General features: G+C 40.1%; 1 protein-coding gene across 1 annotated transcript in view; it reads right to left on the bottom strand.

Annotated features, from left to right (window-relative positions):
* Positions 1 to 334: 334 nt before the first annotated feature.
* Positions 335 to 22,883, bottom strand: part of KCNK1 (potassium two pore domain channel subfamily K member 1) — a gene marked incomplete at both ends in the record, with an annotated part of 30,136 nt that continues 7,587 nt past the window's right edge. The window contains 2 exons of the mRNA XM_084284147.1: positions 335 to 594; positions 3,077 to 3,472. Of these exons, the coding sequence (XP_084140273.1) occupies positions 335 to 594; positions 3,077 to 3,472 (656 nt within the window). The remainder of the gene's footprint in view (positions 595 to 3,076; positions 3,473 to 22,883) is intronic.

Genomic DNA, 22,883 nt, shown 5'->3' with positions numbered 1-22,883 from the left:
GTTGGAAGTCAGTGAAGGCCTACTCTCCTAAAGATATATGAAGTTGCTTGTGCAAGCTTTTCTCTCTGGCACCTTTGAAAGTGATACTCCTAACTCCTCATCTCTTAAGCAAAATGGTCTAATGTTCCCAGCCACATCCTACGTATCTTTCCCTGTTCCCAGGATGGCTCCCACATTTTTCCCAGAAGTCTTTTCTATGTCAGAAGTGATGAATCCTTGTTAAAACAGCACAGTCTTCCAGCTTTAATATTTTCAGGAAAAAAAACGCGAGGCATTCTATATCTTATGGTAAGTAGCATAAGTGCACCAAAACAATGTTATGGACGCCCCTGTATTAATTATTTAGAGAGCTGTCATTGGAAGTTGGAGACTGGGAAGTCACAAAAGGCTCGTTTGCCTTCTGATCGTCCTTCATGGAGGCTGCTTGGTCTGAGATGGAAGAGAAGGAGAGCTGGTCATGTTCCATTATGTGCACTTGGTCTTCTTCCTTGTCCTTCTTCACATAAAACAGCTTCCTAAACTTTTTGAGCTCATGGAGTTCACAGAAAGTCTCAAGAACCACCAACATTGCGATAAGGCCAAGCAACAGATAACCTGGGTACAAAAAAAAAAAAAAAAAGTTTTAATTATTATTGGAGTAAGTAGGGCTGGAACAGTTTTAACTCTGTACCTTTTTACCTTTTCCCATCCCTGCCATCTCCAAAGATTATGTTAGTCTTCTAAAAAACAAAGCAACTAGAAATGCGTGCAAAACCAATAAAAACAAAATTAAATTTTACTGTAAAATTGCTGCTGATATTTTAAAAACCTGACAAAATTGCTGTATCTGATGAAACCTTGAAGATCATTTACAGCATTTTACTAACACATAGAAACTATCCCAGCTTGACAGTGTTATTTAAATGTTACTCATGACTTTGGTAGCATGACTCTGACTTTTAAAGGTATTAGTTAGCTCCCATAATGTGAGACTTTTGGAAATGAGGTTTTGTATGGTTAGCAGATCTTTTGTTTTCCACTCCAAACATATGTATCCAGAATTAGAGGGAAGGTGTTAAAATGAGCATCTCTTAATCCCAGTTTTTCATTAGATAATGATCATTACAATCTAACAAGGAACATGACTACTTAATTATTTTATCATTTCAATGACTAAATCAAGCAGAAGCTAAGTGTATAACTATTAATACATCAGGTTAATCCAAAGGCTAAACATTAAATGTACTGAAAGATGAACACAGATTAATTATTATAATTTACACATGGACAGTGCTTTGTTACCACAAAAGCATATATTTTACATGCAGTTGCACGTTATTCAGTGAAAATAACACTCCTCCCTCTCTCTCTCTTCCAGGAGCAGTGTTAAATCAATACCATGATGCCAGCTACTGATCTAAATCAACAGTACAGCTAAAAATTTATGAATTGTTTTTAAGCTTTATCTCATGAAATTAAATGGGAGCTATGCATTAAAGCAGGGAGAAAATAGCAAAGCTATGCCAATTAAAAAGCATCTATAAATTTGCACCGATAAATTTTAATTAGCTCTGAAACACAGTCCAGCTAATCAATGGTTGATTTAGGGAGACCTGTGTTTCCCTTGAAAAGCCTGTAGCAATCATCCAGCATTTTCAGATCTGAACTCCAGAACTGTTATTGGAGAAAACTTAGGTTCAGAAAGAGAAAACATTTTATACAACCTGTTTGGTTCTACAAATTCTTTCTTCTTTCACGTGAACAATAATTCAAAAGTTATGACTGTAGATTATTTAACTTCAAAAGTTTTAAAATACATAACTTTACCTACTTCTTCCATTTAGAATTTCCTTCAATATATTTCTTAAGCATTCTGAAGCTTGAATTTGAAAATTTATCTCTGTCCAGAAAAGGAAAATTTGACTTTTCAGTTGGGGCGAATGGGGAGGGAAGGAGAGGATTTGATCCAACATATTCTTTTATGGTTTTAAGCTTTCAGAATGTCTACAAGGCCTTTATTATGTATGACTTCCACTCCTCACTTCATCATTTAGCATCCCCAAATCAACTCTGCAGATCAGCAGGGTAATCATTAAAATCTGCTGGTAAGATAGACAGGACGGGGAGAGGAAGAAACCTGCAATGACCATGAGTCTGGGGGGGACTGAGGAGAAAAAAATAAAGTGCTCTTTTGGCTAGTTCAAGGCCTTGCTTCAAGGAATGCAAATTGAAGGCACAGTTTTTCTTTAGGTAAAACATAAAAACAAGTTAATGGACCCTTTATCTATATTATGATTGCTGGGTCACATACAGGAGCACAGACAGAGACATACCTGACATGAAAGGTTTGTTTTGTCTGTCTAGATCTTTTAACGAGTGCTTCTGCTGATCCAGGACTGCGCAGACTGATGCCGTATCAGAAAATATATTCATTCATAATGTTAACACACAGATAATTTTCTCAGCTGTACTCTTTGATCAAACCACTGATCTCTGTGCCTCTCTGCTGTGTCAAACATAATTAAACTACATAAATTTAACATTCACGGTCTTGCTTTGTTATCACCTCAGTCTATTTGTCTCTCTTTGACAGCTGGTATGTCCCAACACCAGCTTCAGCTACCTTCTGTTACAACCAGAGTAAGAAACTTTGCTCTTCTGCCCATTTTTCACTGCTTCTTGATTCACCTCTGTCTGTCATCTCACCTTATGAGTTGACCTTAGGTTACATGAACCAACTCCTGACTCTGTGATGCGCTGTGAAACCTTAGCCTGATATGCTCCTGACCATCTCTGTAACAGTAATGTGAGCAGTTTTTGCTATTATTAGTAGGAAAGAAGTAGCTATGGATCAGCACAATGGAATTCTGTTTTCAGCTTTTCCTTTCTTTACTAAGAAGCTGACCTTATTTAAAACTTTCCTCTTTACATGATTACCTACAGTGCCCAATTTGCTAGCTGATGCCTCAAAGCAATCACCATCCCTGGAATGGATAGGTAAAGCCTGTTTTCAAATTATTAAGAAAAAAAAAAAAACAACAACTAAACAAAAGAAAACCAAACAACAACTCATTTAATTGTTTAGTTTGACACTTACATGTAATTCCAATTTTATACAGCTCTCGGAATTTTTGATTGTAGCCTTCTCCTGGCACATAGTCTCCTAGGCCAATGGTGCTCAGGGAAATGAAACAAAAGTAAAAAGATTCCAAAAAATTCCAGTCTTCTTCCAGAACAGAAAATATTGCTGCTGGGATAAAGAAAAAGCAGGAGACAGTGATGAACCCAAGGACTACAGCATGGATGATTGCAACGATCTGCTTGGAGAAGCCCCAGCGGATGTGGAAATAGAGCACAGGCCGCCTGGTGACATAAACAATGATGCGCTGCACCACTGCTGTCAGGAAAAGCAGCGTAAACGGGATCCCGATGACTGAGTAGATGATGCAGAAGGCCTTTCCTCCATCAGACAAAGGCACTGTGTGTCCATATCCTGAAATAAAGCAAAGGGAAGACAGACTGAGCCAAATCTGGGACCCTCATGTACCTATTTGATATTGACTATATTGCACAAGGTAAAGAACTGCTTTGCTAGTGCTAAGTCTGAATTCTGCTGTTCTTGACAAATGCTATTCAAAGAAGGTCTGCTTTAAGCAAGCAAATAGAGCCTAAGTGCTGGCAATAAAGAAGTAAAAATCCAAAAATATTTTTGGATTTCAAAACTGTGAACAAAATTGTATTAATGCGTATTTTGGAGAAGAAAGTAATGCCTACTTGGGAGCAGGGAACCTGTGGCAGGAAATCTGAGTTTTAATCTGGGTTTTCCTTTTTGTTGAAGTTTTACAAATTGATGCAACTTTTTCTTTTACCCACTTTATCAAGTGGTATAATCTATACTTCAGGAAAGCATTCCTATATTTACTTTGTAGTAAAATACTCTGAGACCTCCTGTGAAAAGCATTTAAATTGCACTTAAAAGCATTTAAATCAGCATTCCACATGGCACACTTCCATATTCCCAAGAGGTGTTTAGATGATAACCCATCAAACACCTAAAAGCAGAACAACATTTTCACAGCCAAACTCCAGGATCCAACCACTGTGGTTGGATTTTTGCCTAGTCATTTGCGTACCAGAAATATCAATAGTGATCTGTTTCAGCTGCAGGAATGCATCCACTGTTTTACAAGCTGATCACGGCCAGCAACCTCAATTCCACAAATGTGTGCAATTACACTCGTATACAGCTCAAGCAGCTATGCTGCCAAAGCACACCCTGCCAGACAGCCTGGTTTTAAGTGTGAATCACGGGTGCAGAAAAGAACAGTAAAGCCAGCATAAACCAGGAATGCTTTCTTCTGTTTGCCAGCCAAGAAAAATTTGTTTTTATTGCAGCAAGGAAGGAGAAATCTCTTGAAATCTTGTTTGTAGTTGCAGCTCTTTATCCTGATATTCCAAGCAAGTGCAGACAGGCCCTAGTAATTCTGCAGTATTCCCCCCTAGTAACTGGGGGCCTCCTACCTTCTGCCCCATTAAACCAACTGTTCATGGAATCATTAAGGTTGGAAAAGACCTTCAAGATTATCTGATCCAACCATCACCCTTCTACCAATATCACCCACTAAACCATGTCCCTAAGCACCATGTCCAATCTTTACTTGAAAACCCCCAGGGACAGTGACTCCACCACCTCCCTGGGCAACCTGTCCCAGTGCCTGACTGCTCTTTCTGAGAAGAAATATCTCCTCATTTCCAACATGAACCTCCCCTGGCACAACTTGAAGCCATTCCTTCTACTCCTATCACTAGTTATCTGTGAGAAAAGGCTGACCCCCAGCTCCTCACACCTTCCTTTCAGGTAAATATAGAGAGCAATACTCCTCTTATATGAACACCTGGTATTTCTCCTCTAGATTAGTGAATGTAATAGTAGAAGTATTGCTCTTTTAAGTTTTCCAACAGAGTAAGAAAAAGTAATATATTTTTTTTTAATACACAGAGATGCTTCCAGACAATGAAAGATGGGCAAGATGTTGTATCATTCCAACACACAAAATCATTCCAGAAGAAATCTATGACACAAGTCTTCAGTTGTATTTGAATTCTAATGACTACCAAAAATTCATCTAAGTTCAGTCTTTTGAACCCCAGAAGATAATAATGGCTTTTTTCTTGTTCACCTTCTGTTTGCTGTATGTGTTTTGAGATGAGAGAACTGAACCACACAGAGCATGTCAGATGCAGCTGAACCAGATTTAGAAACTGGCCAAGAACACTTCCAACACTTCCCACTTCCTGATTTACTCTGCCCCTAGTAATACCGGATATCTGGCTAGTGCTTCTGACCATGAGTGAGAACTGAGATGACATCTTCTTGGCCCTGTCTATCAGAACAGCAGGGCCTTGCCCCTCAGAGGTGTCCAGGTATTCATCTGTGCAGATCCCATCGCTCCATATGTGAAACTATGATGGTGTCTGCTGTGTGCATCACTTAACATTTTATCCCACTCATTTTCAAGTGATATTTTATGGCCCAGCTGCCCTGTGGTTCTTACAGCTTTGTTTTTTTTTTTTTTTTTTTTTTTTTTTTTAATGAAAGTAACCAACTCCAAGTTTCAAGGAAAAGAAAGGTGTGTTTGAGTTGATCATAGCATATCAAACTGACTCACGTTATACAAACATGAAAACAGCAACTGCAATGCTTTATCACATCACGGGAGCTTCAGTAAAACAGCACTAGAGATGTGTTACTTGATTAAGACATAGGGCAGACCTCATTTGGTCTAATCTACCTCATTCCCTACATCCATGCTTAAGAATGAATTCACACTGACAGAAGAACAGGGAAAGGTTACTAAAACAACCAGAGGAATAGAAACTTTTCCACGAGTGAAAGATAGAAGTGGTTGAATTCCTTGACACAGCTGAATGGAGGCTGAAAACTGATATACTATCTCCCTGTTAAAGCAGCAGCAGACAAGTGCTACCAAGGGAAAAGAAATGTTTCAGATGAAGAATCATGTTACCACACAAACAAATAGTTTTGATGTAGCCATAACTAAATTTAATCTAGGAATTAGAAATAAGGTTTCTAACCTTCAGAGAAGAGTTTTGCAACAGCCACACACATGCAATACCAGGGAAGGAACACAACTATGTTTAGGATGGAGTCCTGGTTATTCATCATAACCAGATTATGATGAAGCTTGGTAACTTTACAGATGGTGTTATACCATGAAGCTATACATGACAAGCAGAAATTGAGCTTGCAGATCTACAAAAGCCCTTATGAGCTCAAGATTCCTATAATTAATGTATGCTTGAACCGTACAATTCATCCAAGTTTTTACTAATTTGAACCCAAATATCTGTATCATGTGTAGAAAAAATAAAAAAAAAATAAACCCCTGATGCGTTTGTCAGTTCTTTAGGCACAGGACAGGTTGATGGCAATTTAATCCCAGCCTCTGTGCTGACCCAAGCAGTGATCAGCTCATTTCTCAGTGAGGACTGCTTCTGGTGCTGTTACCTCTCCATCACTTCTCTCATAATTCCTGAAGGACAGGCAAATCATCTCTCCAGGTGCTACACAGGATACACCCAGATTCAGAGGAAAGTGTAAAATCAAAGACTTCACTACAGGAAAGTTTGCAACAAGGTTTGGTTAAGTTGGGTGCTCAGACCAGCCTCTTGGCTAACCCCTACCAAAATTTTCTGAATTCACAGAATTAGCTGAGATGCCTAAAGCAGATGCTACCTTCTAAGGTCTGTTCTGCCATACCACGTAAAGGTTAGAAAGCGGATTGTGCATCTCTCAGCTGTTAACAGGAAGCATAGCAATGCTGAATGCAGGCTTCAGCTTCAGACCAAGGAGAGACTATACACTCCCCTCAGCCAGCCACAGTAAGAATATGACATCTTCCAGCAGCAACAGAGGAGGGATCAACACGTGCTTGCTCCTCAGGATCCAGAGTCACTGGCTGGGAATAACTACACTGAAAAGCTTGAGCTAAAACAGTCACAATTTAGAAGGCTGTGGCAGGCAGGGAGGAACATGGCCCATATTTTTTCCCAGTATGAAACTGCTTGCATGACTTATTCCTAGCGATTCCTATATGCTTTAGCCATCGCTGTACAAAAGTCATTAAAAACCAAACAAAAAGCCTACAGCCATGTATTAAAACACAAGAAATTACAGATCCACGGAAGGAGACAACACTCTATGTGTGCCTTCAGCCATTTACACTTTGCAGCCTGTTCAGGGAAATGGCTTTCTGTGATCCCTCCATAAAGTGCCTAGCGTACGCTGGTTCTGCATTAACAATAGATAACACAATGTATGGCAGTGTGCCTTTTTCAGCAGAAACTACCATGCTCAGAAGCATTACAATTGCAATCCTGAGACATCATTTTTGTTATGAGAACAGGATGCTCACAGAAAGCATGCTCACTATTTATATTTTGCTTATTAAAATGAATACGTCTCTTTAATCTATCAGAGAGGAGTTGGATAGACTTGCTATGGGTGACTAGAATTAAATTGCCCACGTAGCATCTCCACAGCATTTCATAATTACTGATTATAAGAGAGACAAGATTTACAGTGTGCCATATCTTCATGTGTATAATCTGAACATCAGACCACAAGCACCTGTTTAAAAGCACTAACCTTTGAAAAACCAAACCTTCAGATAAACTGCCCAAGTGCGGAAGCAAAATAACACCAGGGATAAAAACATTATTCATGCACAATCCTTTCTGTTGTCTATTCATACATTAGAGGTACAATTCCTTCAAGAAGCTCACAAAGAAGCTCATACAAGACCAGCAGGATTTACCACTTTTAATAAGATCAACAGTTCATCCAGTTCAGCGTCTTGACACAGACTGGTGTTTGATCATGCAAAGACCAAACCTTACAGGACATGCATAGTCGGGCTTTGGTTCTGCTAATGTAAGAGGATTTTTTTTTCCTTAAAAGTCATTTACCCTCTTATGACTCAGAGGACTTAAACTGGTAGAAGTTTACATAAATATACAAAATATCTGTATCTGTTCTGATGTAATTTTGAATGTCCCCGCAACCCACAAAGGTGCTTAGTTTTAAAAGTTATTTACAATTCTTAAATCTCTTTATATTGATCTTGGTGCAGGGAATTATACAGGTCAATTATACGTTCAATAAACTATTTACTTTGTCATTTGCTGTCTTTCAAGTTAGTCTTTTGTTCTTATATCTTTCTAAAAAGGCTTGGTCATGACTTTTCTACACTTTTCATTGGTTTATATCCCTCATGTGTGAGTTCTTCTATTAGTAATTTTCCTCTTCATTCTTCTCTATATCTAATTGTTTCTGTTGCAAAGAGATGCTCAGATCATTCTATTCCAGGTAAGAAATATTTTCTCCCTCCATCTTGATATACCACAACACTTTGCTTGTTTTGCAGAGCCCCTAGGTAGCTCACAAGACCATCCAACTCCTAGCAGACTGTCAAACCCAGCATCATGTACAACCATTCCATAAAACTCTTCTACCCTGTGTTAGCTTGGTGCTTGTTGGCGCTGTGTTTTAACTTTCATCTTTCTCAGTTACTGCCTTTGACCAAGCTAAGCAGTTCTGTATCATCATCACTGCTTTATCCCTTCATAGTTCAGTCCTTCCTGGAGCACATTAAGTAATCGGACATCCTTTTGTTGAGAAACAGCAGCCCTCAAAGAGCTTCACCTGGCCAGCCTCTCTCAGGCTGTGGTGATGAAGCCCAGGTGTGTGAGCAGGCTGCAGGACTGGCCCTTTCCCTTGCCCCTGTTAGACCCATGGGCACTGGCTGCCCATTATCGCTCTCATGAGAACGGGGCCAGCCCAGAGATCCCAGCCCATGCCTCTCCCTTCATGACTTAATCAGTCAATGCCAGATAATGAGTTTGGGTTGTCTGTCTGCTTCTGCCAGGTGGTGTTCTTCCCCCCACCCTGTGTTTTGCCAAGCCACTGCTCCTTCAGGTCCCCCTGCCCAAGGTGACCCATTGCAATGCCAACAGCACCGAGCTCTTCAGGGCAGGGAGCGGGCCATCCTTGGCATGTCCAGGTGGCAGAGTCATAACACCCAACCCAAACGTGGTGGCACAACACTACACACACACTCATCCCTTTGCTGCTTTGAGTCAGTATCCCTGAAGAGAAATCATCCCTTTCAAGTCCGCTCACAATCTCCAAACGCCCCAACAGATGAAGGCAATTGTGTGCTACATATTAAAGTCATGTAAAAGCCTTTTTCATTCATCCCAAGCATAACATGACTCACTGGAATATGATGATGATGGAGGCCAGAGATTACATTTACGTAATTTCTGCACAATTGTTCTTATAAACCTTTGACATTTTCCATGTGTTAAACGGTGAAATACATCCTTCTTCGTAACTGGCCTATAACCCTCCGAAATAAAAGGGAAATGTCAGCTGATGGCAGACCCATGTGGCAGAGAGATCACATAGAAGTTTCAAGTACTTTTTCTACTGCAAGGAGGAGCATAGCAGTAACCAGTGATCAGAAACTTGCCCTACAGAATTCATATCAACAACACAATTAAAGTAGCTGATTAGGAATTTTATGTAAAGTCAAGCAGTTGACTGGGCCATAAATTAGCAGGCAAAAGTCACCTACTATACAGAACGAAAGCAATTCCAAAGACATGCTGCATTATGCAGTATATCTGTACATGGCAAAGCATCTGCTGAGAACCGAGTTGTCTTTCAGGAAAGTTATTTTGACTTCTCTACTTCTATCAGGCATGCATTGGGAAGGACATAAGTTACCAACTTTAGAGATGGCAGATAGGTAGGTAGTTAACTAGCATTTTAGTGCACCATTGCAGGTAAGCCTCTCTTCCTTGTATCACAGGTGGGAAGAAGAATTTAAAAGACTTGTAAAAGACATGAAAATTGGTCCATAGCTTAAAAAAGATAGTGCAAATCAGTAGTGCTGTGCTGCTAGAAATGACTTTTAGTCAGGTTTGAGACACAGCAAAGCCATTAAAACAAAACATTTAAAAGAGAGTTTTATGTGAAAAAGCAGGAGTGAAAATTAAAGAGGTCACCAACACCATTTCAGTGAACAAACCTGAGAATTCTGATTTCCAGCCAGGCTGAGACAAGCTGCCCTACATGGCTGAGAGGAGAAGGGGAAAAAAAGTCTATGATGGGCATTTTTAAGCAGAGGAAATCCATCTGGATGTCACATTTTGCTGCCTCCTCAGTTGAGTCATTAATGGAACTGGTTTTGTGTGCACTGGAAGAAGGAGGAGGAAGATGCGCTGTAAACTGTTAATTAAACAATCTGCATGGAAAAAATGAGGGAAAGTGAGAAGGAAATTTGTTTGAAACCTAGTTCATTTCACTAATTAAAGCATACAATGCTGTCCTCAAACAGCTGCATCGGCATAATTAGGGAGGTGATGAAGGGTGTGGCAGAAACCTCTTAAACCAGTTTTGCCATGAAGGAAAGCAGTCATTACATCCATCCTCACACAGCACCAGGAGGGGCGATTTAAACCTCCAGCCAAAGTGATCTGATTCAGTGCTGCTCCAGCTCCCTCCAATGATGTAGCCCTCAAACCTTGCTAGAATAAAAGTGGTAAAAGAGTATTTAAACAACTAAATTAACCTCAAAGGTTATTTCTTCTTCACAATGATTTCTCACCTTCTCTCTTCTCAAAAGACCAAATCCTGTTTTGCCAATTTCTAGTTACGATTTCAGTGTGATATTTATTACAGGGACATGTCAAGGGACTTTTTCCAAAACAAAGAGAGATTCCAACATAGTGATCTGCATGTACTTACTGTGTGTACACAATTTCAGTTCCTTATCAGACTACTTTTTTGCTGCCATCAGTCATCAGTGCCCACGACCGCTAATTCCTCACAACCAGTGTCCTGCCAGCTGAGTTTGGAGTTAGCTCAAAGAACTGCTTCATATAATACCCTCACTAATGTCATCTGCTGCACCAAGAAAGGTAGAATGGCTTTGAACACTGTCAGTTTTATAACTAGATTGATTGTATGAGTAACTTGGACAGCTGTCAGGAACATCTGAACCCAAAATATCAACCCGATAGCATCTAAATACAGGCATCTATATTCAAAGGTAGCTTCAAAACCAACTTCTACCAGAACAGCTGTACATCAGAACATTTATAGCTTGCAAATCATGTCGTCTATCACATCTGTTCCTACACAGGAAACAATATTTTTACCCATCCAAAGAAAGAAACGGGGCTAGAAACTCTATCCACAGATGCTGGGAAAAGAGGAGGCTGATGAATAAAGCCATGGAAAATGTTTGAAGGAGAGCAAGAGATACTCCCCATACTATTTAAGGGGAGCAGTTCACTTTAAGGTTTTTTTATATTTGGAATTGTTTAAACCAATTTGCATCAGACCTAGCAAATCACTCAGGTTTAATTCCCATCCTGACCAACATGACATGCATCACCCTAAATACCCAGTGTGACAGAGGTTATGAGGTTATGGCTACATATTCAGACTTAAGCTATCTACTATCAGAAAGAATGACAATTGTTGACTAAAAACAAACAAACAAAACCAAAAACAAACCAACAAAAAAGTTTTTTATGCCAAGAGCAAAAGGAGTAATGACTTTTTTTTTATGAAAAAATGTGAGGCTGAATTTGTGACTGGGAATGAGAAGGGCTGAGGCTGGCAGGGCCCTCTGGAGCCCACCTGGCCCAACCCCTGCTCCAGCAGGGACACCCAGAGCAGGCTGCCCAGCCCCACATCCAGGAGGCTTTTGGAGATCTCCCAGGAGGAGCCTCTCACACAGCCTCTCTGGGCAGCCTGTGCCAGGGCTCTGTTACCCCACAGCACAGAAGTGAGGCCTGGTGTTCAGAGGGCCTCCCTGTGCTCGTTTGTGCCCACTGCCTCTTGTCCTGGCACTGGGTGCCACTGAAAGGAGCCTGGCTCCATCTTCTTTGCAGCCTCCCTCTAGGTGTTCACACACATTGATGCAACCCCCCTAAGCCTGCTCTTCTCCAGGCTGAGCAGTCCCAGCCCTCTCAGACTTCCCTTGTGGGAGGGGTGGTCCTGTTCCTCCATCATCTTTGCAGCCCCATGTCCCTCTTGCACTGGGGAGCCCAGACGTGGAGTGCTGAGCAGAGGGGAAGGATCACTTCCCTTGGCCCAAGGCACCGTCAGCCTTCTTTGCTCCGAGGGCACCCTGCTGGCTCGTCTGTGGCCATTAATTATGCAAGGAAAGTTGAGAGTGCATTAGGGCTTTCCACTTGAATATACCAACGGACAGCAAATTGATACATACATTGTGCATCTACTTATTTATTTTTAACTCTAGAAAAAACGCAGTGCCATCTGCTGATAATGATAACTTGTGTCTTTTTATGTGTGCACACTATTATAAGTCCACTTACAAGTTTCTAGAGGGATACGCTCTCAGCTTCTGCGGCCTCACAGCCCTGGAAACCCCCAAATTCCAAAGCACATTTTGGAATTCCAAAATTCTGTCAGTGAAATCCTCGCATTATTCATGCTAATCAGTAATCCATTTCTTGTCCAAGGCATGTCTAAGGAATATTCTTCTTCTTTTGAGCTAGGAAATGTGTTAAGATGGTTGTTGTCTTGGTTCCTCCCTAGCTGCCAAAGCAGGCTAAGTCTGTTCTAGGAGAAATTTCTGTACCCTGTATGATATCAAGGTTGCTGTACACCTCTATATATAGGAAGAAGATGGTAAAAGTGAACGTTGTGTCCTGGGCATGTCTTTGCAATTCCTTTTTTTTTTTTTCCTCCTGTATCAATTATGTACAAGAGGAACTATTGCCACTTTGAACATTAAGAACAACTGACAATAAAGCACAAATAACCTTTAATTTTTCTGTCTCTGCATTCTGGCATACTTTCATATGAATTATTATTAATCTTTTTTTCTCACTTGGAGCTGGAAATTTATAAATATATTTTCAAACTAGGAAAAAAATGTACATTCTTGGAAACTGATGAAAATACTGTCACCATGCACCACCTGTGAGTTAGCTACTCTCATAATCCACAAGCACTGACATAAGAACGCGTGTTAAAGGCATTTTTCAATTAAATTCAAGTGACAAAACAAAGCAGTACAAGTACCCTGTTATCATTTCAATGTCTGAGAGAAAAGCTGAAGCCAATGCAGGCAGGGAGATTTAAAATTTTTATTTACAGATGGTAATTTTCTATTAAAATGTGATAATTTTGCTAACTCTCTACTCTCTAAAGAGGTAGTCAGAGAAACAAGGTGCCATGATGAAGAAAATGTTTTTGTGTTTGATTTGTCAGAAAACCAAGCCCTTTAAAATAGGAAAATAATTTGAGTGAAACGGGAGCTGAGGTCTTATTTAAAAATTTCATCTCAATTTCATGAAAAAAGCTACATTTGATCATATTACTTAAGGGATCAAGTATCTACCAATTTCTGTCCAGAACCAATTATTTTCACTATTGGAATATAAAGTATAGCAATGGAAGAAAGAAATGGGGGGAGGGGGCAAGAATTCTAGGGCCACTTTGTTTACATTATATGACCACACTTACTGTGCTACAGTGGAACAATCAGTTGCATGGACCTAAGGTCATCATTGTAAGTGAGGGTTTACCTTCAGGTTTGCTCTACTTTGTTCATGAAGACTGGATGTACATTAACAGGTGAGGTGCACTTTGCTGCTCTCCAAGACTACCTCCTTCAGCTTTGTTCAATCGAAGAGGAGTCCACTTTGAATGATCCAAGACTGGCCCACAGCGTGAATCACGAGCAGAAACGATCCAGGGACTTGTGGCACTGCATGCCTGACCTGAACCAAAACACTACTGCAGATGCACTGACTTGGGACCAAGAAATCAGGCAGACCTCAGCTTCTTTCAGAGTTTAAATTTAATTGATGCTCCTCTAGCATCACCTCCTGCATTCATATTCTGCAGGGCCTTGACAGAGCATCTTAAGAGTATAGCTCCCTAGACAGAAAGCGTTTCCTCTTCTGATGGGCTCCAGGTTTTTGTATGAAAGCCCTTCACTTCTCTAAAGTAACGTTTCCGAATTGCCATCATGACTCAAACACAGCGATGCAAGATGAGTGATGACAGCATTCATACTGTGAGGCTACCTGAACCACAGCTCTCAAGAACATACAAGGACATTCCATAAACTGGGGAGAAATTAGACGAAACTCAGCACCAACCCAAGGGAGTGCTTATACTTTTTTAATTCTAATACAATATCCTACACTTCTTTCCACCACAAGGTTCACTCTATGCCTCATTCATCACAGCATGTAACTTGATGCAAAGATTAGAGCTGGATGGGCAAACTGAAAGGCTAGCAAGCGGTAACATTTGATAATTTACAGTGACTGCTGTTTTAGTCAGTTATTACCTATAGTTTCTATTTAAAGTAGCAAAAACACCTTCCAACTGCACAGCAGCGATGATAATGCTGAACCCATTCGCACACCAGTAGCTCTAAGGAATTGATTGGTACTGATGCTACTTGGCAAAAGGCTGCACTGTACTAGAGCCACACAAACAGCAGATCCACTGCATGGGAACCAAATTCAGCCCGAAGAGTAAGTACAGAACTCAGTCCCTCCCACACATCAGATGGTTATTAGTGAGGGGTCCTCACAATAGCATCTCTTCTCAAGCAGAGTCAGAGAGAAATACAGCTCAAAAGGTAATAATTAAGTGAAAAACAATAGCATTGTTTCATGCCACAGACAGACACTGCATCTCCTTAACCCCGCCTGGATACATTACATGGGAGTGCAGCGTACATTATCAGCCCAAGGGAACTGTTAGACCTTTCTGGCACAGCCTACGTGAAAGCACACGTTGCTTACCACCAGAAAGGGACCTGCTGTGTGTGAGACAAAGGTGGCAGGACTCCAGGTGAGGCATATAACCCATTTCCTGGGCTATTAAACACACCTTTAGAAAGGACACGTAGTCTGTAGGACAAGCTTGGGCTCCCCAGGCATTCGGCTGGCAGAGCTTTCCCACTTACCCTTTGTGAACAGTAAGCCAGATTTTTTAAACCCTACTGCCCCACAGTAAGCTACATAGTACCTACAAAACTGTTCATTGTGGACCTTTTTTGTTATGACAAGCTAAACCTTCAGCCTGGTATGAGGTTTGTGTGGGCTGGACCTGTGTTCTCTCAGAGTCCTGGTAGCTTCAATAACGCTTTTTGGAGCAGTGTCATTAAAGACTTCATGCTCTGTGTGCATGGCTTCAAACAGTGCTCAGTGCAGGAACAAAGACTAAATACGCGAGCACATTCAGCAGACAGAAGTCTGCTAAACCTCTGAGGAAGCATTCAGGCTTCAGTTCTGTCACAGATGGTGGTCAAAAGATATGTGTGCATTGCTAGGTTTGCTTGGTTTTACCTTAAAAACATTTTACTTTTTTTTTTTTTTTTCCTAAATCTGAAGTCTGTATACTAGAATTCGGGTCCTCTCAAGAGTTATCCCGGATTTAAGACCCTATAGGGTTAAACTGCAATCAAACTAGGATCCATCTCAGGTTGGGATTTTGCATCCCCTTCCTCCCCCAACCTCTCAATAACAGCATATTTCTAGAAATACCTATCCAAAACCAGAGCACCATATTTTTAGATCTGCCTCTAGCAAGCAGTTAGCATAAGTAATGAAACACGTCTCTTGTATCAACAGCTATTTTCCATGAAACCTAGGATTCATTTTTCAATGGGGGCAAAAAAAAGGATGAAAATGACAAAAGTCTGCTGAATAAAAGCCAACCCCAACAGGTCAAAAGCAAGGTTAGACTTCCTGAGGGCTCCTCTGAGACTTCAGCAAGGAAAATTCCAATTATTCTTTTATTGGTTTACCTGCCCGCTAGGCAACAGATGGTCAAAAATCTGTATCAAAGTGGGGCCCCCCATCAGATTACTTTATTATGAATATTTCCTGACAGAACAAACTCTGCCTGGGAAACTAAAATTTGATTAAAAAAAAGAAATGTGAACAGGCTTTACTAGGGAAGGTCTACTTGCGGTCCTCTGAAATGTTAGAAAACAAGGCAAGGTTTTGCTCTTCTCTTTTGTTAAGGGTTTTTGTATTCTGTTTAGCAACACACGTGCAGCAACCTTCCCACAATAATGGATTTTTGAAGCCACAGATCACCAAGATCAATATGTAAAGAAATGGATTCATTAAAAACCTTCTTAAGATCTTCAACACCAATTTCAAGGTATTGAGAAGAGGTACAAACCCTTCTGCAGTTCTTCCTAGGATTCGCATCCTTGAATATCCAATGTTGGAAAGAAAAACCTTAACGTGGAAAATGTTTTGGCAGAGAGACCAGGAAAGAAAGCGACATTTTTGACTAGATTTAGTCATTAGTTTGCACATGATCTTTTCATTTCATGTGTTCATTTAATAAAAAGCTCGATGAGACTTTCACCTTGTCTATAGCATAAAGGTGATATGTTTAACACAACAGTAATACTTCTAGATTTTGTCTATAGATATGGCAGTCTGCAACAATATCCCCTACAGAAAAATTCATTTTAGCAGCTTAGAAATGCATTTAGCATTTCATTTCAATGAATGTGAGAAGATAAACACGTTCTGAAGAGACTGGCAGAAGATAGAGCTTTTTCTTTCTTGGGAAAGGTCTGGAACCATGATTTCATTTCATGCTGTAATTTTCTCTTTCCCTACCTCTGCTAATCGTTCTGTAACAGGTTTTAAAGTTCTATCAATTACTTCAGCCTCCACCACTTGAAAGACCTTGTTTATGCACATACTACAGGGATGTGCCAGCTGCCACTGATGAGCCCAGCACCTGTGCAGTATGGTACTCAGCTTGAAGAGAACAAGTCTGGTACTGTGTAGTGGGAAGAGGTTTCTAAAATTGGTAATAGGCACCTGGTGCCATTCCAAATCCATCTTGGGAGGTGTCACAAGCTTTAAATGTGTTGCAGTGGCACTTACTGCAGTGCTTTCATCACATCTGATTAGTGAAGAATACCTATCTGGTCTTGCTATGTTATCACTTCTTGCACTGAAACAAGCCACAGTTGTTCTTCCAACCAGCTGGGAATAAAAAGAAACAACCAGCTGCAAATTAGTATGCTTCCCACCTTCACTTCTGAAACAAAAATTGCTTTATTGGACCATCAGGAAGAACAGGACATGAAAACAGTGAATGAAACTGGTATTGTGGGCAGTAAAGAATTATCACACAACATTAAAAATTAAGCAATTTCATGCAGGAAAGTTAAAATCAAACCTGTAAGCAGCATCTTTGCATTAAAACACAACCTCACGTAGAAGAAAGTATTATCTACAAAATACAGCAGGGGAATAGGAACGTATACTTCTAATCTTGTAGATTTGACATGTGGAACTTGGGGAAATTACTAGCATCAGCTCCCTTGTTGACAGAGGAAGACACATAGTCCTTACATATCTCTGTAAGATAATTCAGTATTTCATGCTTACATCAGACATAATAATGCGTTTGCATACAAATAAGTCGTATCCCTACCTTTTGTTTTAATAGCTGTTCCTGAGAAATATGAAGGATTCAACAGTATGTGGAGCAAAACAGATGCAAATCAACACGAATAGCAGAAATCAGTGAACCAACTAACTGAAATACACAGTTAGAGCGCATCAATCTCCAGTTTTATGGAAGGTATGTTCCACCTGGAATATTCATTCCTAAATTAAAAAGTAATCCTTATCACTTCTGAAATTAAAAGACAAAGTTTAATCAATGGCCAAAGTGAAATATCTTTCAGATTAGATAGTTTATTCCAAATCACAGTCCATAACACGATGTTTGATGGTACTCTGCCATCCAAATATAGCCTAGCTGAACAGACTCACACTTTCACATTCAAAACAGAACATTAATTTACAAGACCCAATGGGGAAATACTTTAACTGTTGCGAGCTGGCTTACTGAACTGTAAACAGATTTTACAGATATTGAGTATTGAATCATTCACACATTTAGGACAGCCCATACAGCAAACACCAACTGCAGGAACCATGAACTAAATTAATCACACTGGAATCAGGATAGCCAGCATAATCACGACTGTATGCCCTACCAACAAATACAGGGACAATAGAAGAAAAGAACAGCACTGTAATTGCACATACTATTTCTGTTCATAAGAGGAACCGTAGACAGCTTTAACTAGAAATTCTTTAGAAATAAATCACAATGTAGTGCTTAGAAAGGCAAACTACAGACACAAGACATTTAGCCAACAACATTAAGATAGAACAATTTAAATGCTGTGGGGTTTCAAACACCATTATTGTCTGTTTAGATTAATGGCAATTTGTTTTAAGATGGTGAATGTTTTTCCAGCTTGCTAGCAAAATGCCTCCTGGTAGGGTATATGATATCTTCAGAAATTCTTGCAACTATAGTATGATTGACCTAGTGCAGATATATCATCCTAGCCTCTTGGGGACAGAATAAGATAGCCCTGCACACAGTGAAAGCAGGCAACATTAAATCCATAGGGCAATTCATCAAAAATGCAGTGCTCCTTCATAATTCTGGACCTACTGCATCAGACCAAGACCATCAACACCGATCAATGATTCTGGGTCCCGTTTCCTCAGGCTCCAGTACCTTAAGGCAGCATATACATCAACCTGCTGAGCATCTGCCCAGCCTGAAAGACTGAATTGTGTGGGGGGTTCACATTCAGCACTTTCCTATCAGTGCTTGCATGTGCAAACCAAGGCCATCAAGAAAAAGGCTCTACGTGGGATGCTGTAAATGGCAGCTCTCAGATGCCAATGTACTGGCAGGGGAAGAAGGTGATAAACTGGCTGGTGGTTCCAAAATAAAGACAGGCAGTGAAGAGCCAGGGTCAGCAATGTGCAAATTGATAGTTAGCACATCTTTTCAAGTGAGGTATTTCTTTGCAAGAGCCTGGCCCTATGCAAACATCAAGTTTCTCGTAATTTTCAAGGATCAGGACTTACGAACTAGTTACGGTAACTAAACACAAAGGTAGGACTGCATTAGTTCTGTATTAGATTCAAAAATGACAAATTATCAAATAATGCTAGTTACCTAGCAGGGTAAAAATAAAGCTCCCCCCTAAGATGTGTGTATGGGGTAGTGGATAGAGTCCTAGCAAGGTGTAGAAATATGTCAGAGGCAGCATATCTATCAACAAAGAGGAGCTTCTTTCAGCTTTGCTAGCTGTCAGTTTAATCTTGCTTGAAATATTGCTCCTTCATGAGGGGCAATGAACAATTGTCAGATACATCATCATTACAGGAACACATTCTTAGGTTGCCAGCTCCTTTTACACCTGTTGTTGATCTGGCCATGCATTTCTGATCCTTCCCATGCTTTCACCAATTTGTTAGGTATCTGATGTAAGAGTTGCAGCTGAGAAAGAAGATCCTTTTCCCTTTGTGGCTCTACCCCTCTTGCATTGGTTGTAGCTTATCTGACTGCAGTAACTTGGAGCAAACTAATCCTGCAGAAAGCACCTGCTTTTCTTCTAGGCCGATAAACTGAGCTGGCTTACTGCTGTGGTCCAGGAAGCAACAGAGCTAGCACAGGGAAGAAGGCTGCACCACACATTGGGAGTCAACAGTCCAACATATTTTCCTTCCAGTGGCAGGGTTGTTTGGTAGGCTCAGCACATTTTGTTTTACCTCACCCTGGGCAAACTTTCTACTAGATATAAGGAGAGGTAACCAGCATGCTAAAGCAGAACAAACTCTGCCTTCTTCCCATAAAGGCTATTCACACTTTTGATAAGTTGTGTGGGCTGCATTAACTGATAACCATCTTGTCTTCTGCACAGAGTACACAACTGAACTATTTCCTAGATGGGAGTGGCAGTGCTTCTGGAGTCTCCATGGAAGACACAGAAATGCATATTACAGATTTCGATATGGCTTCTCTAAGTCCTTATTCAAGAAGCTGCAATTTTCACTATTATTACTGAGCAGAGAAACTCATACTAAAACAATATGAAAATAAACCAAAAACCAAAACAAAATGAAAAACAAACAAACAAACAAAAAAAAACACAAACACCACCAACCCAACCATCCAATGCAAGAAAATGAAAGCGTGCTAAAGCACATCTATGGGATGGAAAAAGTCAGCTTACTGTAGGGAAACATGACCTAGCACCTAGCAGGAGGAACAGAGAGCTGCAAGACAAAATTCACAGGCTCCTATTCTCAGCCATACTAATGGCTTACATGAACTTTCACAACTGCTTTTTTCTCTTTGACTCAGTTTATCCTTTTGCAAAGTGCATACAGAAATAACACTTCTGTTCTTTTACTTGTGGGACAGAAAGTGCTTTAGCCAGTAAAGCAGTTCCTGTTACACATGTGCTTCAGCATCTACTTCTAGAAGGTGGTTCAGAGATTTGAGAGATTATCACCATCTCCCTTGTGACATCTAAGGACATGGTATAATGCAAGGCTAATGTCTGGAACAGCCGTTTATGGTGTTGAAAGAATTCCTATCTTTTAGTTGAGGCTGAGATTTGTTATTACCAACAACTTCTAGGATAAGTGACATTTTCCTCTACGCAGCACACAAAGTTGTCAGATAGCAGTTACTCCAGAAAGCATGACCCGAACATTCAACAGGCTTCAAGTAGTACAAATGGCTGCACGGAAAGATCTGAGAGATAAAGATTTATTTTTGCACTACATATAGGCAGAACATATAGGCATACTATTTATAGGCATAAACGTATAATAACTCCAGTAATGAAGTAAGGCAGGAGCTTGCCCTATCCCTAGATTTTCTCGTCTTATCAATGTGCACTGCTGATTCACAGAACGCAACGTCAGGCAATGTTCAGAGCTGTTTGTTTGCCCAACAGGAGCTGCAGTACAGGACCAGCAGACAGGTTGTGAACCTTGATTTCTCAACAGACAAGCTTACACACACAGGTGAATTAAACAGGCTCTTACACAGAAGAGCCTGTTTAATTCACCTTTGCCCAATTAATGTTTAATTCATCATTGCCCAATACTAACCATTCAGATGATTAACAGCATTTTGCATTCCTTCTTGTGCATCACTCTTACAGTTTTCTGTAGCTAGGACTTCCAAATGGTAACACAATGACACATCTGAGTCTTAGTCCTTTTAGCTGTACTACTGCGTCAGTATTCCAAGTTAATATGTAACTGTGAAAGTAAGTAACAAGACATGCTGTGAAATGAAAATTTAATTACCCATTAGTAAATCATATACACTAAAGCTTCCAAAGCTGTAGAAGAAATGGAAGTTCTATGGTTTCCTTTAGGGTTTTCTTATTTCCTGTAGGCCTATGTCTGTCTCATACAATATGCAGTTGGGTAAATAGCTACTTAAATAATACACAGAGTAGAGATTTCATGGCCTTCTCCTGTTAATCATGAGCACAAGAAGATATTTTTAGGACTTCTTTCCCCCTTTCATGAAGTTAGATGTAAAGGATTGTAAAATGAAGTGTCCCAAAGTTAAACGTTTGAGCTACTACTATTTTTTTCAAACCTATCTCTGAACACATTGCTACTTTCAGAGCACACTATTGCTGTTTCCTACTACAGCTTTCTTTAACACCATGAATCCTACTATGATTCCAGCCTACTAGGGGAGAGACAAAACCAGAATGTGTCTTGCCTTTGCATTTGGTGACTCTGAAGGAGCAAAACCCTTTTCAAACTATATAAAACACAAAGGAGGGCACCCACTCTAGCTTGCCTCTAGACTTTGGTGCTACTATTGCACGTTACAATGTCTGAGCCTGCCAATCACATTTCAAAAGCTCAGCCTAGCAAAATATGTGGTCAGAATCTTCCTTGTACACTTTAAACAACAAATAAAGTAAAAGCCCAACTATCACACAAGAGAAAGGTCAGTGCAGGCTTTAAGATAAGAGCAAGCATGAGCCCTATGCAAGCCAGTGCTGTCATAATTTGAGGTCATCTATCACTTTTGCATCTTCTTGCCAAGAATTCTTCTTGCATTTTAAAATAACTAGTTAGAGTATGTATCTAATCTTTGCATATAACCCAAAGGGAGAAGAATCTGGGGAACAGCAGTAAATTTTATAATCATTGTCAAGCCAGCTGCCTCCTTTTCCTTGATGCAGGAGACCTTTGCCCCACAATTCTGTATTCTGCTTAGCTTCGGGATACTCGTGTGTTACCCTTAAGAACATCACAGCTGAAAGGAAGACGCAAAAGCAGACATGCACTTGTGGCAGGATTCTCACAGGCTTAGTAGTTGTGTCCTTTTCTGTAGATCAGACTACGTTTCCTTCCCCAACAGCATGAGAGACAAGCCTTGGGCTCATCCTTTTTAGTCTCACTGCATGTCTCTGTATGAAAAGCCTGGCACATAGCTTTTACCAACGCTGCAGCAAGTATTTAAACTGAAACAAATATGTACCCTAGTTGTTATTTTAATGGCATACAGTCATATCAATATCAGCTAAATGCAGTTCCATTACTGTAAACACTGGATGGATCATATTTAGTGACTAAATAAAATATTTTCATATTGATTTGGGAAAAGTATTCCTCTTATACTCATTTCAGCATAATAGAACCACCATAATAGAACTGTAGAGCCAGTACAACAAAGAACCAGTCCCACAATCTAAGTGCTGCTTGAAGTGAATTTACATCTGTAAAAGCCAAAATTTAGAACTTACATTCACGTATCATTAGGATTAAGTTTCTGTTTATTGAGTTTTGCTTGAAAACATTCTGCATAGAAGTTCTGGCTACTCCAGAAGTTTGTTTTGTAGTAGATGACAAAAAAGAATGCAGAAAGTCTCTACTCCGTGTCAGCTTAACATCAGCCTAGACTCACGATTTTTAGG

The sequence above is a fragment of the Netta rufina genome (assembly GCF_964035555.1).
Source record: "Netta rufina genome assembly, chromosome: 3".
Classification (NCBI taxonomy): domain Eukaryota; kingdom Metazoa; phylum Chordata; class Aves; order Anseriformes; family Anatidae; genus Netta; species Netta rufina.
Note: the sequence above shows the minus strand (reverse complement) of the source record. Positions and strands in the feature narration are given on the sequence as shown.